At 25.3% G+C, this 17,484-nt stretch overlaps 1 protein-coding gene across 2 annotated transcripts in view; it reads left to right on the forward strand.

The window, feature by feature from the left end:
- Positions 1-17,484, forward strand: part of LOC126910300 (discoidin domain-containing receptor 2-like) — a 91,482-nt gene that overhangs the window by 62,819 nt on the left and 11,179 nt on the right. For both annotated transcript variants that reach the window (XM_050692747.1, XM_050692748.1), the window contains 5 exons: positions 5,877-6,024; positions 8,086-8,226; positions 8,292-8,431; positions 9,250-9,457; positions 15,584-15,742. In XM_050692747.1, coding sequence (XP_050548704.1) covers positions 5,877-6,024; positions 8,086-8,226; positions 8,292-8,431; positions 9,250-9,457; positions 15,584-15,742 — 796 coding nt within the window. The remainder of the gene's footprint in view (positions 1-5,876; positions 6,025-8,085; positions 8,227-8,291; positions 8,432-9,249; positions 9,458-15,583; positions 15,743-17,484) is intronic.

The following is a 17,484-nucleotide window of genomic DNA, read 5'->3' on the forward strand; positions in this document are numbered from 1 at the left end:
CTCACGAAACATTGAAACTAAGGTGAGGTGGGGTAAATTGTAAGCTTTTATTTACTAAATAAAAGTCTTAGATAATAATAAAATGAATTGTATATTATTTCTTTGTTAAAAATTATCATGTATAATATAAAAACTATTTAGTTTAGTAATATTGAACTATTTAGTACCTTCATCTGTATTAAAAAGTTCAAATAAATTCAAATTCAAATTTGTAGTGCTTAGTAAAGTAAAAAAAAATAAGGGTCACCTTACCCCAATGAAGGTGTAAGTGCGATTCTGAAAATTAACAATGTTATTATTTTTTTAAATATTTAAGTGTGTGGTTACGATGATACAGTTTATTTCATACAATTATTGATTGAAATAATTAATATAAAAGCTATGGTATATTTTTTAATATAATTTATTCAGAATTTATATTTAATTGATTTATTGATCATTAGACAAAAATAAACGAAGAATTCTTAAATAATTCTAGTTATATAATTCTTAATCAATAGGATCTAAACAATTGATTTCATGCTTAGCCTGGGACACAAATGTATTAAGGCAAGTGTGAAATTTCATTTAAATAAATTATAATATTATTTAATATTATTTAATTGCTCAAATGTTAAAATATAGAACAAAGAACGTGTTAATCATATAGTAGAAACAATCAGTATTTGACCATATACCAAACGGTATCAAATTTTTACAAGTGAGTGATAGCAGAATACGTCACTTAATATTTGACAGGGCTACAAACATAAAAATTTGAACAATTGAAAGATGACAACATAACACTTCGATTAAATTTCATCTAAAGTATAATCATAAATGTTATCACATCCAAATGTGTAGCAGCACGCACACATACCCAATCAAACCTTATAGAAATTGCATAAGTTTATATTTATAGTAGTTATCGTCAAAATCGATTAAATTTTAACGGCATAATACCTTGTGTTATTAGCTATAATAACTGGCACACAACTTATATCGGGAAGTATATTCATTTATAAATACAAAAAATTTTCAACGGATATAAAAAACTAAAATATAATCATAAGGCGTTTTAAATAAAATAATTTATTTAAACACTTACATTAATGTAACTGTAATTAATTAATTACAGTAGAACTCGCATAAGACGATCTTCAAGGTACCAACTCTTTAGAGCGTTTAAAACATTGGAATATTTTCTAACGTTTCATACAGTTCAGGGAACAGCGAAAAACAGTGTCTTATGCGGGAAATAAGGGAATGTCTTAAGCGTGTTTTATTATTATGTTATAAAAATCAAGGCTGGGTAAGTTAGTAATTTTTTCTGACTTGTAAAGTTTAGTCAGATATAAAAAAATCAAGTTAACTTATAAATTATTAAGTTTTAAACTGAGTTAAATTACTAGTTACTTTAGAAAAAAACAATAGATTATTAAAGTTAGTTTTATAAATTCTAACTACCGACCATAAAAACTACAAAGAAATATTATAGTATTACTAAAAAACCACATAGTACCACTAGACATTACATAATTAAATTATTACTGCTCAAGACATAAGCAGTTTATCGTAAGTACAATACTTCCATGGGGTACAATTTATATATTTTTTCAATATTTAAAATTTCCCCAAAAAAAAAACAAAAGTTACTTTACTAACTAGTTAAGTTAAAAAGTTAAACTATCTTGACTTTTTAATGCATTATTATCCAGCGCTGCGCACAATGGACCAACAGGTCTGAGTGCATGGGCATTATGTCCACCTGAATAATAACTAATTGTCCAGCACCGATAAAAATATAATATAAAATCGAATCAATTTAAAAATCGCAAGTCTACTATTATGATTATCAATTATTGAAAAATGACTTTTAATTTGTATTAACATATTCATAACTTTCTGAGTAACTATTTTAGTTAAATCAGAATTATTTATTACTATTTTGTAGAAATTATTAAAAATATCGGCAGGAATAGTGACACAAATAAAAAAAACAAATTTTACAGGAAAGGTGAAATGAAATAATTAATTCTGCGATATATAACGAATTATTTAATAATGACTTCTACTCTAACAATATATTAATTTTATATTTTGAATAAACTGCAAATTACATTTTCTGAACATTAAATAAATATTAATCTAGTGTAATAACGAAAATTTTGCAGTATTAAAAATGATACACATCACTTTCTTTAAATACTACTACACAAATTTAGAAAATGTATGAAATTTCTATTGAATATCTCAAACTTGCAGTTCTCAATCTTAGATCTCTCAAAATAATTTTGAAAGTGCAATAGATTTTTATGAATTCATTAAATAATTTTATTTTAATATTTTGTTTAAAATTAATACAACACAATATGTTTTCAATCTTTAAATATAATTACTATTTAAAAAGTTGATTGTGAAATAAAAAATATGAATTTTACAAATTATTAGAATATAATATGTTGACATATGACCAAGAAAAAAATTGAGTTAAGCGAAATACTAATAGATAGCAAATAAAAATACCAAATCTTCTTTTAACCGATTTTTGTTATGCGCTGAAAAATGACTGTACAACATATTACCATTTGTTTGGTACACATAAACACGAATACTAAAACAGCAGCCATTTACTGTTTCACAAATATACAAACACATAACACCCACAAAAGTTTTATAAATAGTAGCCATTTCATGGGATATTTGAGTAAAGAAAACTTTTGGGGTATCACTAGAGATAATTCTTTAATGTTTAATACGCTTTTTAATGTCGCTCTTAACTATTTCTGTACGTATATCCAACTCTAAAGATGTTGAACACAAGTTTTTGGATAAACAACAATTTTATCCTTTACTGCATAATCTTTTAAGAATTTTTCTAATTGTCTAGTAGGAATTTTGGTACATTTACTTTGTGTACTAAGCACAGTGTGGAAACATAAAATGTAAATTCTTTTAAAGCTTTTAAGGCCTTTAATAATTTATCTAGAAAGACAAAGCCGTTCAAATTAAAATTCAATACAATAGTTCAATGTGTCAATATAACATAATATTAACATAGTATATTTAGAAAAATATTATGAACGAGTTGTAATAATTAATTGAATAATGTCGTTATTGTTGTTATTTGTATTATTATTCAGCAAAACCGTATGGGCCATGAATCTATTATGGTTAAAATTATTATTTAAACATGACGGGGCTTTAATTTTTTGTATTTGTTTCATTTTATTGTTGATTTAGCGTTTTTAAATTAAATATAAAACTATTGATATAAGCTAAAATGTAAACGTACCAAAAGCCAAATCGTTAAAGTATTTTCACAGCAAAAAAAGTCTAACTTTAAAATACTCCATGACATATTTATTAATTTAACATGTAAAAGTAAATTGAATATTATACCTTTCGCAATCGTGTGTAGACTTTATTGATTTTAACTTAATGAATTTTCATAGTATTTGGATTAACCCTTGATTATATTACAAATCCAATTATGTATCAAGTAATATTGGTTTTATGTAAAATTAAAATTTATTTGATGAAAATAAATTTAAATTTGATTGATGTGAAAAATAACAAAATTATTTTTTTATTTTTATATATATATATATATATATTGAAATACTTATATTAACTAAGAAAATATTTAAATGTAATAATTAAAGTGGTTATATTTCTAGATACTAATCAGAAAAAATTAAAATTTATTAGAAACTATTTATATTATGTAAAGAAAAGGAAATTTACTAGTCAGTTTTATAACGAAGCCTGTTTTTAACACTTCAAAACTTTTGATTTATATTAATCTTCATTGAAATTGTATATTTATTTTTTATTTGAAATATAACTGTATATTTAATGTTTATTGTGATCTTTAATAAAAACCCGAATTTTTATTTTAACTGACCTAATTATTATTTTAATGTTTACAATTAGCTATATTTTTAATTGAGACTAGCGGAGACTGAAACAAGATGATGGTATCAGGGATAAATTGATACAGATCAATTACAAATTAATTCAACAATATAAGTTGAATGAAATATAATATTGCTGTTTTAATTATTATGTTATGAAGTACTCCCATACATATATTTAATATTTCACTAATATAAATAATAATATAAACATAAAATTAATAATAAAAAATATAATTTTGCGGTAAAAAAATAAATTTCAACTAGGCCAGAGTAAATCCTGCAATAATTTTTATATGGGATTCGAAATTGTTTTATATTAAATAATATTTGAAAGATATCAAATTAATATTTAAATATTGGAGAAAATTTACGACACTAAATACTTCATAGTTATTACCAACGTACTTTTGTGTATCTATAATAAATTTTTAAATTCATTAATTTATATTTTTTTCTGTAATCTCAGCAAGAATATAAATTAAACATTTCTTTAGTAATGTGAGCTCATGGCTGTATCTGTAAAAAGGATACCAAGTGTATGGGTCGGGTGACTGGTTTAAGGACGGAAATAAAGAAAATGCTAGCCAGCAAAATAGATAATAGATTTGAAGACCAAATACTATTTATTTTAGTTATTGATTATTTTTAGAAATCGTGTTTTTGTATAACAATACAAAAAAATATTTTATACAGAAATGTTCTTTCTGACCGAAAAAAGAATTATCAAATACAGGCACTGTAACCATTTGATTTGTTTGGAGTTTCGGTATTCTATTATAAATGGTTTTCAAAAAACCAGTTTCATTCAGATTATCAACATTTTTCATCTTTGATTGAAATATGATAATTTTGATAACCTGATTTGTTATCTAAACATTTTCAGTTTTATAAATGTGTTTTCATACATTGTAACAGAAGTGTTATGATAAGGCAAAATTTTAGGGCTGCATTTTGAGTTAAAAACTCTAATTACAGCTATAGGGTAGGTTCAACCTCTAAATTATCGGATCTAAGGTCACTAAAGTTATCCCCTAAAATATGAATAGTAATGAGCAAAACAAAAACCACTCATTGGGAGTGGTATATTTGAGTATCCCGAAAATAAGCATAATTCCTAAGTGTAGTCCTGTATGAATCCATTAAAATCATTAATACTCCAGATTTTATATAAATTTATCTATAAATCAAAACCATATTTCTACAAGTAAAACAGACTAAACACAGTAAGCATACAGTAATACAGAGTATATATGTATACAATATTACTAAGATAGAATTTCAGAATTGTAATAATTAAAATCTACTATTTGTAACATATAATTTGAACTTTAGTTGATAGGTGGTAAATGAAAACCAATGCAATTTTTCCTTCGTAAAAATAGAGTAATTTACTTAGTAATTTTGATTAGACTAATTAAATTACTTTAATTATTCTACAATACTTGTGTTATTTGAAATTTGATTTTTTATCTACTACTCAATTTTGTAAAATGATTACGACGAGAAAAAAATATTATGACTGTAAATAAGTTTATGTTTGAAAAATAAACCGACATAAAATGATGGTTTGTCTGAGAAGGCGAGTCAAGTCAAATTTTAACATTCATAGCACAATTCATATTGGTTTTCTTTTATTTTTTTACTGCATTGAGCTGTAATAATGTTGTGCTAATAGATGTTTGTAAAATAAGATTTGAATTTGAAAAATCACGTTTACACCCAAATTAAAAATATTTGCCTAGATATATGGACTTCTAAAAAATTACCATTATTGTGTTGAATACATTACAGAAAAACTATCTAAATATTATATAATCAGAATTAACCATTGTCTAAATATTAATTTATATCGTCAAAAATTTTTATTCGTTAGAAATTGAATAATTTTATTATTTTAAATATTAACCTAATACTTTTTACATTTCATGAAATGCTTACAGAAGAATATGTAGTTTCAAACTATTATTTTATTTCTAGATATTGCAAGCTAACAGTGATACTAATACTATAGTTGAACGTCAGATAATTCCTGCAATTATTGCATCGAAAATTCGTTTAGTGCCTTATAGTGATCATCCTCGTATGATGTGTCTTCGAGCCGAAATTATCGGTTGTTATCATTATGGTAAGTAAAAGTATTTTTCATACTGTTGTAAATTAAGTAAACAATGAATTACCATTACATCATTATTTTATAATACGGTTACAAATTTTTAGACTAAAGAAAACAAAAACAAGGAAATAATATTACATGTTATTATTTGAATAGCTAATAGCACAATTATATTATTTTAAAGCCTACATTTTCTAACCAAAATAGGCTATAGGTCTTAGGCATTTAATATTTGTATAGAAACACTTTAGGGTAGTGGATTGCATCTAAAACGTTTTCAAAAAAGTTATTTAAACATACGAACATTTGGCTTTTATTAAACATAAATTTTAATTTAGGTTTTATATTCCTGAAGGGATGAAAAAAATTACCCAACTGCATATTATTTTGAATTTTTAAACTGAACTATTTTTTCCACTACAAAAATTAAAAATTTTCAATAGTTTTCAGGAAAATAATGTTAGACTAACCGCTTTATATTCATCCAATAAAAAAAAATGTATTTATTTACTTATTTTTTAAGTATTACATATTTTAGTTTACTTATAATATTCTAAATCATTCTTCTAAAATTTAAGTTTCTTGAGATACAACGTTTAAATAACAGTTTATCTAATTTGCTACGATTTTAAGTTTCATTAAAGTTCAAAAATATATCTACTGATATAAATAAGCAAAGATCAGTTGGGGTTGGGCTATCCAAAATTTAGCCCGGTCTAAAAATCGAATAGGGTCAGATCAAACATTAACATTGGATCGTACGAATTATAAAAAATTTCAGTTAAACCATTATTTTCTTTGAAAATAAAGTGTTATAAATGAATATTAAAAAGGTAAATAACTTTTATTTGCCTTTATTATATTTTTTAAATGAAATGGATTCGGACCGCACTTGAAAAAATAAACTTCGGATTGGATTTGAACGAAAATTTTACATATACAGTGTGTTCAGTAAATAAGGAAATAGGTCACTTGTTACAAACATTGAGAACAATAGAAGCCCCTCCTTACTTACTGAACACCCTGTATATATATTCGGGTTGGATCGATTATAAAAATATACATATTGAGTCGGTCGTAATTTTATGGTCCGAACTGATCTTTGTTAATCAGGCAAATTGAATACAAGCATATTTTTTGTAAATAGTTTATATTTAGTTTTTATTAAAAGCAAAATGAGCAAAATTTATTTCTTATAAAATATAAAAACAGTAACGATAAAAATATATATAAATCATAAAATTAGGCATAGGTGTTAAAAACATTAAATTTATACTACAATGTGTAATAATAGATACTTTTAGTACTTGGAATATAATTTCATTTTAAGTACAAATAGGACTTTTGAATTAATACAAAACTACACTTTATAACTTACACTTTTCATTGCTGATAAATAAAGTTTATGTTTTTATAAAATTTATATAATTTATCGAGTTATAAATGAGCAGCGACTGTTAAAATTAACTCGAGTTAAAATATACTTAATTATCTTCGTGTTCAGATAATGTTTTTTAATAACAATACTTAATGCATTATATATAAATACATGATTAGCGTATAAATTGAATTATTAGACAGTTTGTGTTAAATGTAATCTAAAATGCAATTATTAAAAAAAATAATTGTACAAGATAAAACCTAGGCAGAATTTATTATCCCCCAAAATCACAACATCATCAAAATACTTTTTGAAGTTTTTATTCCAATACGTTTTATTGATGTTAAGAAACAAGATTTTGTGAATAGTCGAATGTCATAAAACGACATTAAAATAAAAAAGTAAAGAAAAAATTAACGCATTTCAAAGATAGTATAAGAACTGTCATAAACTTCGAACTAAGTTTATTTGAGGAAAACTGTCTAAAGTATCAAACCTTGTTTTTATTTTCATTTGTTTCGACACAGTTGATCGTATCGCAGTGTATACGGCAATGCTTTTAAGTCTAACGCAATATAACTTCATATCAAACGTGCTGTGTATTTTATTGTTTTACTCTTTTAAGCACTAGAACACGTTTTGCTGTACTTTCGTACCGAGTGAATAACTCAATATATAACATTTATTTTCAGAGGGCATAATCAATTATTCGGTAATACAGGGTGACATTAAAGATTTCGGATATGACGGCCGTGAAGAGAATGGAGTTTTGATCGGAGGTATCGGTCAGCTATGTGATGGCCGACACGGTGTTGACCAGCCGTTTGTTAAAAGTATGACAAATGCAAAAAACTTTACCTTGTTAATAGTTTTCGTGTAATGTATTAAAATCCTACAGAGTTTAACGAATGGGTTGGATGGAAAAATGACACGAGAGGATACGGATCTTCGGTAGAGATGACTTTCGAATTCAATTCGGTAAGAAATTTCACCGCCTTGTACATGTACTCCAATAATGATTTCAGACAAGGCGTTCAAGTAAGTAGGACATAGTTTTTTGTTTAAATTTAGTTTTTTCAAATTGATTTAAAATAGTTGATTTACCCATTATAGCTCTCCAAAACTTTAATGTCGGTTAATGGGTTATTATTTTTATACACATTATATGTTTCGCTCAAAGTACCTGGAAATATTGTTGAGTCATATGAGTAATGTTTAACTATTGAAAATTGTAACAATTACGTTTTTTATACTCTTTATGTATGTAAAAATACATAGTAAATGTATTCAAGTATCTCAATACAATTTATAATTTGTCTGGTGTGACTAAATTTTTTACATTGATTATAATAATTTAATATTAACGTTTTTATTTTGTTAAATTATATAAATTTTTACTTTAAACATAATCACCAAAGTATTTTAAGAGTTCTGTAATACCGTAGGATTGATTGAAGAAATTGATACAGTAATTCATTAATTAAAGTTTACGCTTAAAAAAAAAATTATTTTAAAATAATAAGTAATTTATAAAATTTGAAAAATATAACAATAACGGAATAAATCAGATAAATTACTTTGAAGAAAAAGTTCATTTAGTTTTTTAAGAGTAATTGAAAAAAAAAACAGCTAATACTACTAGCTATAACTAAGAATTTTCATTAAGAATTTGTATAAGAAAAGTTATACCGGTAAACAACTCTGAGTTTGGAAAATTCATTCAGCTCAGATTGTTGTTATATTGGAAAATCATTAAAGCGTATGATATTTCATTGTTATGTTAGTAACGTTTAATACTAAAATATTAAATAATACCCGAATAACATTATTATACTTTTGTTTATATTCATTTCCAGGTATTTTCGCATGCCAAAGCGTATTTCAGTGTGGGCGGTGAACACTTTTTCCCTGAACCGGTGTCCTATACTTACCCCGCGGATACTATTATGTCGGAAGCAAGAAACGTGACGATAAAACTCCACCACAGGACCGGCAAGTACCTCAAACTTCAGCTATTTTTCGCCAACAAATGGATGCTGATCAGTGAGATATCATTTGAATCGGGTAAGTTAAATTATATTTTCATTAAAATTTTAATTGGACCGTTATTCTCTTTATTCATTTATATAAAAGGAATTACTGTTCCGTAGAAACCAAATTAGCGAATTATACTACACCCTCCTATTAAACATTCATTATTAATTACTGGGATCCATAGCCGAGAATAGAGCGATTAAATTTTAAGTGAAATTATAGAACAAAAAATTTATACTCTGCTACTTCAAACTATTTTTGGTTATAAATAGTTGACTACACGATGGAAATACCATAGTTTGTAATGAACCATATCCAGTTATTAATTAGTGGTTAAAATATAATTCATTTATTATATTAATAGTTGGTATATTAAATAAAACTATATTTTTTTAATAACTACGAGTGCCGCCGGCACATTTAAAAATAATGGTTGATTTTCTCTTTAACTATTTTTTCAATAGAATTAATCAATAAAAGTTTGTTTTAAAAAAACAAATTTTTATTTCGCATTACATATATAAATCATTTTTTTTTATTAATTTTCTAGAGTCTTAATTAATTTAAATGTTTAATCTATCAGTTGACTATTCTAACAAACTAAATCAAAAATTATATTTTATTATATTAATTTGGTCGGAAAATTAAAAAAAGTTTCTATTAAAAACCTTTATCGAGTTACTTAAATTGTTCTTTAGGCGCCATTGGTAATTAATTTTAATTTTATGAATAAACCAATAACCTAAACGCTTCTCGCAGTAAATTTTTATGAGTATTACATAATGTCGTCATTACAAAAATATTCAATTCAAACATTTCGCTATTTTAATTCAGCTAAAAAGTAATTTTATCAGAAACAAGATTAAATACAATTGCAAATGTGTTACTTCAATTATTAGCTTCGTATCGTAGCTAATACTTTATTTTACCATAATATATATTTTTTTTTTTTTTTTGTGTCTTTCCATATAAATACTCAGCTCTCAAAGGGCCTATTTTTCTGATCTATATGTCAAAAAAACCCGAATTTAACATAGTTAACCTACCAATGTCAAATATTGAAAAAAACATTAATTTTAGAAAATTTTGAAAAATATTTTAAAAAATTTTATTACCGTAAAAATGACATTTTTCAATATTTTTTTCTGCGTTTTAAATCTATAAATATTCTTTTTTTTTATAAAAAAAACAACATTTTTAATCTTCATAAGAACTTCGGTTTAATGGTTATAAATTCACAACTGGGAGCGAAACCAAAAATAAAAGTTATAGTTAAAAGTCCAGCTTAATTTTTTTTATAAATAAGTTGTAATAATGTTATGATCAAGTTTAAAAGACTCAAAAGAAATAGGTTAAAGTTGTCGTAGATGTTTCAAATTTCACACAACTCTTTCATAACATATTAAAGCAAATTTTGAGAGATTACAAAAAAAAAAAAAATTGTACATTTTTAACCGTGTAGTTATTGCTTAATTACTTATTAGTATTTATTTCAGAAACTAAATGTAATTAAACAAATATGAAATCAGGTTTGGAATTAGCAGCAAAACTCCATAAAGAATTTCACAAAATATTATATGCCGCAGATTTTTTATTTTGTTGTTTATTGAATTTTGAAAACGGCGAGAAATACATATTTTTTAATTTATAAGCGAAAAAAAAATTATTACTATTGATATTATCATAAAAAGTTTGTTATTTAATTGTTTAAGTTATATTACAATTAAGTATAATCAAAATGGGCATATACTTTTTTTTTAATCAATGAGTTACGTATTATGCACAATTTCTATTATACGAGGTACTTGTTTATTTATTCATTGAAATCGTGTCATTAGGTTCGTTTATTTAAACATATATATATTTAATATTTTACTAAAAAAGAGATAATAATTTACGTGACGTTTTGTAAACAAAATAAAATATGAGTATACGTGAAAACACTCAGCTTATGTCACATGTTCGTTATTTCCGACTCCTTTCTGGCAATTTAAACGCATTTTAAATTTATGTGATTTATAATATCATATTTATGTATGACATATGATTTGTACGGCAGTCGGCCCAATTTGCAAAATCCAGAACGTTGTGTGTCGTATAGAAATGCATAACAGCGAAGCGATACCGTTTGTCACAATAGGCATTGATTAAACTGTCGGGTGAATTTTTATCATTAATAACAATGTGAACAAAGTAGTATTTACGTGGACGATGTATACATACATATTGAAGGTTCCTGGTGTGTCTGATGGAAATATTCACTTTTCATTTGCCGATTTCCCTGCGGAAAAACCAATGTAAGATCGAATGGAATATTTAATTCACATACTTTATTACTTCTGAGAATAGTTGAGAAAATACGACTAAAAGAACACATTACTTACAGTTCGTAAACGAATTCGCAAGATAAGTTTGCCTTTTTGCATTTTCCGATAATTGTTTGTATTTAAATCGTGTAATTTAAGAGTAATAGTATTAGATTGCTGGATTTGCATATTTATTCTTTGTCCACTTATTATTTCATTAGGTTATTGTTTTAACAATTGTTCGCAGAGAAAATTCATTAACACGCATTTATTTAAACGTTATAAAATTTATTATTTTTAGTATCCTAAACATTGTTAGTCCATTTTATTAATATGTTCATTGGTGTGTTATTTGAAGACTACATCATTATCTCCTTGCCTATCTACTTGGAGTCTCATATATCTTACAATGCCTTGACAGGATTTTAACACCGACTGACGACCTGATGCAACCTCATATTAACTGTGGGATATACTTAGAGTATTGATTTCAAGTATATATATATATTTAAATAAATAATAACAACATTTACTTTTATTTTGCGAAATCAAAATACTTATATTTCAAATCAATGAAACTAATGTTAATTACTCGTAACTTATGAGACATAAGTAAATAGCTTGTATTGAGTTTGAAAGGGAGCTCGGGGAGAGCTAAGGCGTCCTAAATATAAAATTAGGTCCCCTAAAAATTTAGGAATTAATTTTAATATAATATAAAATATATTTAAATCAAACGAACTAAAGAAAACAGAAGTTAATATAATGATTTTAATCGTCAAATATATATTGTTTTGTTTTTAAAACTCTTATTATGTTGTTATAAAAAATGTATTACTTTTTTCAATTTTAGATAAGTAAATAATCATGTTTTTTAATTAATTTAATTAATTACGATAAGAACACTTCGTGTGTAGCTATATGATGCTCAACATTTCTTGAATCATTAAAGATCCTTTCTAAAATTGTTTTTTTAATGATTTATTTATCTAAATTCCGTTTATTACCAAGATTACTTTTTTTCTAGCTATCTAAAATTAAAAGCATAAAAGTTGCAATATAAACGGAGATAAAACTTTCGCTTTGTTTTAAAGTAATTACTTATAAGGTAAGTGTTTTTAAAAGCAGAAAAATGCCGAGTTTTGAATACACAAATCATAAAGGTTATTTATAAACACTAACTTGTTGCTATACATTGATATGGCATTAAGGAATTTTCAAAAGTGTTTTTTTTAAATTTTTATTTTTAAATAAAATGTTATTGATCATTTTCATTTAATATACAATGTAACGTTGCTTGATAAAATTATACAAATTGATTGATTTTAAATAAAACAATCAATTTCTCTTAAAACAACAATTATGTTAAGAATTTTTTTTTTTTAGTTACATTTATTTATCAATTATTTTGTATTTTTCAGTTTGTTAAGACATCAGGCGCTGGCATGACAATATTTATCATAAGATATTTATAGTCTTTCTTCTGCCTATGTTTATACATAATTAACATTTTTGTAAATGTTAATGATTTCCGAAATACTGAACCAAAGTTGTTATTGATTAGACATTTTTTTAATTAGAGTATTTTATATTTGATGGGAATTTTTTTACAGAGAATTCATTATAAATATATAAGTTACCCTATATAATTGCACATTTGAAAATAGTTAATTTTATAGATAATTTTATAAAATAATAACCATATAATTCAAGAGACTATGAATATGTATTTGATTTTCCGGAAGTTAAAGAAAATAAATTCTCAATGATAGAAACCATGTATCGAGAAATAAGCACGTTCTTATTTCTCGATACATTGTTACTACCGCACAGGGCAATTTTATTAACCGGAAAGATGTGATCATAAAGTCAAATCCATGTTAAAAAATCACTATGCACTTCGATGTGGGTGCTCCGAATAAAAGCGTCGGCATAAATATATCCTATCGCGATGACATCAACGAAATCGAATTTTGCACAGACCATATTAAAACGGAACTGGAAAAACTTAATTTAATAATGAACAGGGACAAAAAAAAAAAAGCTTAAATAAATTGCTTTCTAAAATAGTTTTTATTATTTTTTTTTTCTGCCAATTCTTACTCTTACCACTAGAGCGTGATGAGAATTCGTATTTTTACACCGTTTAAAGTCAATATTCTCGGCACGTATCCGTCAAGGATCCGATTTTCTCCTCTCTTTCCATCTGTTTCGATATCGACACCAACCTTTTGTCATTAAAACCATGTGCTCATTTGCATACTTACGGCTAGGGGAAAACCCGGCTTATTTTTAACGCTTTCGGTCTTTTTATTCGCACCCTTATTTGTCACATGGACTTTTTACAGTATTGTACAACCGTATAACATTTAAAATTTATTAACGAGTCTGATACGATAATTTCTGTAAAATTTATTTAACGGGCAGACAGAAAAGTATGCAAATAAAATTATACAATTCGCGGGTCGTAACAAGACCACTCAACTTCATCGTTGTACTATTGACATATTCAATATGAATTATTTCAATGAATAATGAAAGTTATTTGTTTAAACTTGTCAATTATTTTTTGAAAAAAAAAAATGCTAAAATAATAGTAACTTGTAGACTGATGATAATTTATATAAATTTTTTACAAAAGTAATGATATTCCTATCTTAGTAACTTATAATACCAAGATGTATTTCAATGTATTATATTATGTATATATTAATCCAGATTGTAATGAACAAGTTTAAATATGAAACTTTTTTAAGTTATGTTTCATTGTAATTCAGTTAAACTTTTTAAATTGAAAAATTAATGTCTTGTGACATAATTAATTAGCAGAAATAAAAATACATTTTTGTATTAATGATTGTTTATAATTATTTAATTGTTTTATACATTGATAAACAATGTAATGACTTGGTCGGCATAGTTTCAGCAGACTACAGTATAAGTACAAATAGATGTTACTTTTATTTACTTGTCCGTAAACAAACCTCATGTTTACATAAAAGGGAATGAATAAAAAGTAGTCGAAATAGTAATTTCAAAGAGTGTTCACTAAAAAACCACTTTTAAAATTAATTAAATTTACGCTAAAATATATTAATTTATTGATCTCAACATGTTCACTTCAAAGGCGATAAAATTTTATTCCGATTTTATGTTGTTTATACATACCGACTTTATTTAACTGAATGTGATTACGAAACTAATTGTATTTCAGACAGCTTTAAAATACCGACCAATTCACTAATTAAACTACCCCCGATAAACATTTTTTCAATTAGTGCAAATTAAAATTATAAACATAGTTTATTTTCATTATTTTTACTACGCCAATACTAAACATGTCAAACTACGTGCTATGCAGTTTTGATTAACTTTAAAAAAATTAATCTAGATCTAAATAAGTTCTTTTATCATCTGATAATTATTCGATCTAGATTACTTTCTTCAACTTTATATTAAACGAAGTAAATTGAACTTGTTCTATTTGTGTTATATTTTATTCATTTATACTGATTCTGTACTATAATAACTTGGTAATATTTTTTTTAAGATGTTTAAGTATACATTAAATATAAAACCAATTGTTGTTGATCATATTACAATCTAACGCATTAAAGCAAATCACTTGCACCGATTATTCTGTCAGACTAATAATGATTTTTTATCATTGATAGTTATTCGTTTCACATAATTGTTTTGTATACATTTTGTTGATAATACCGATGTATAAGCTTTGATACTCTGGAAATGTCTCGAACAGATTTTTCTAGAAGATAAAAATGTTTTTAAAAATAATTTCTCCCGACAAATGCTTTGAAAATCATATAATTTTTTTTTATTTAATTTTCAGTGAAGTTACCCGGTGTATGGCCAGCCGAAGAAGCGGAGGAACCGCTTATTTTCTTCCCCAACGACAATAGCGTTAAGTCGAACGGAGGTATCGAAATACAAAGAGATGAAGTGAAGTCGTCAGACCACAAAGAAGATGGAAACTCACCTGTCAGTGGAGGTTAGCTTACTTAAAAAATAATGATAGTAACGTAAAAAAAAAAATAACAAAGTTTAACTACACATTTTTATCAATATATATTTATTAACAACGTAAATTGAGAAGCTGTTAATATTCTCGTGATTACTACTTTCAAATTATTTAACAACACATGTCCAAGCATTAACATTGTAAGCCAGTTAGAAGATGAAAATATCAGTCCATAGACCTGTAGGATGACCTTTAATGAGACTGTGTAGGTATCTATACTCCGCGTGCGTATGTGCCATTAGTTCAATTGAATTATTCAGGACATTAAGTAAAGGGATTCATGTAATAGTAAACAATGGTCAGCTAGATAGCAATTTATTTGGTAGGATGAAGTGAACATGGCTAATCTGGCGTGATCACGAAATAAATGACATAGCCAATGTGGTTGAGACACGGAAGGATGAACTGATGAACTTGTATTTTATTTCTATTGACACATTGTTCAAGGTGGATCAAACGATTTGCTATCATAAAACCTCACGTACACTCATATATATTTATAAATTTATCTCTTATCCTTTTGAAGCAAACATTGTGTTACTTATTTTATAGTATTTCAAGTATAAATCACAAAACATAATTTAAAATCTTCCGTAGAGATCGGTATATGTTGAAATATTTTCAACAAATCTTTTTTCACTTAAATTAATAAAACTAATTATTAAGCATCAAATGTTTCTAATACAGATTGAAAAATAGTATGCATACATTTTTATTATTAGTTAAAACTAAGTTACACTGCAATAAAATGTTTGCATTGTAAATGTATGAATATTCGTAAATATCTGATTTAGACAAAAATTATTTCTAGTTTTTTCAAATTATTTTTAAACCGAAAACGTTCCAAATTCAAATGTTAAAAAATCGCATAAAATATTTATAACATGCCTAAAATATATTCAAATATTGCACAATGAACTGGAAAATGTGTTCGTTGTGGTTCCATTTTGAGTTTCATCTCGAATAGCGCTATAAAAAATGTTAATGAAGAATAATAAAGTCAATGTCAAAATCAGGCGTAAAACATTCAATCAAATTCTGTTTTATCCCTTTTACAAAGTTTTGCCGTTTTTATAAAACTACTTTTTTCTTCTACTTAAAAAGATTTAAATATTAATTATTGTAATTTATCTCTAATGACAGAGAAACCTTAAATAAGTACCACAGGAGAAAAAATAATAGTTGTTTAATACAATTTGCTTCTAATCTAAATTTTTCATAATCATTTTTTTTAAATTACGATTTACGGTAAACTACTTATTCAGAAAAGGAGTAATGAAAAATATACTTGTATATGAATAAATAGTTTAAAAGTAAAAAAAACCATTTTTTACTTGGATGATTTGTAGTCAGTTTTTATTTTAGCTTCGATGTGAAGCTGAGAAAGTATTGATTTTATGATGGTGTGCATTTTTTTTTATGTTTGTTCATGAAAATTATCAGATCTCTCTTGACCTATTTTAATTACCAATACGTCCAAAGAGTTTAATTTTAATTTAATTAAATCAAAGTAAAAAATAATAATAATAACTTTTAGAAATTAAAAAAAATATCTAAAATTATGCTACCGTAAAATACCATTTTCAACATTTTTTTTATATATTTTAAATTTTAAGTAACTCTTTTTAAAACACTGATCCAAATAAAATATCAATAGAATACACCGAATAAACTATTTTCTTAATGAAACTGTATTTATACGACTAAATGAA

Source organism: Daktulosphaira vitifoliae, unplaced genomic scaffold (genome assembly GCF_025091365.1).
Source record: "Daktulosphaira vitifoliae isolate Bord-2020 unplaced genomic scaffold, ASM2509136v1 Scaffold_1, whole genome shotgun sequence".
In the NCBI taxonomy this organism is placed as follows: Eukaryota; Metazoa; Arthropoda; class Insecta; order Hemiptera; family Phylloxeridae; genus Daktulosphaira; species Daktulosphaira vitifoliae.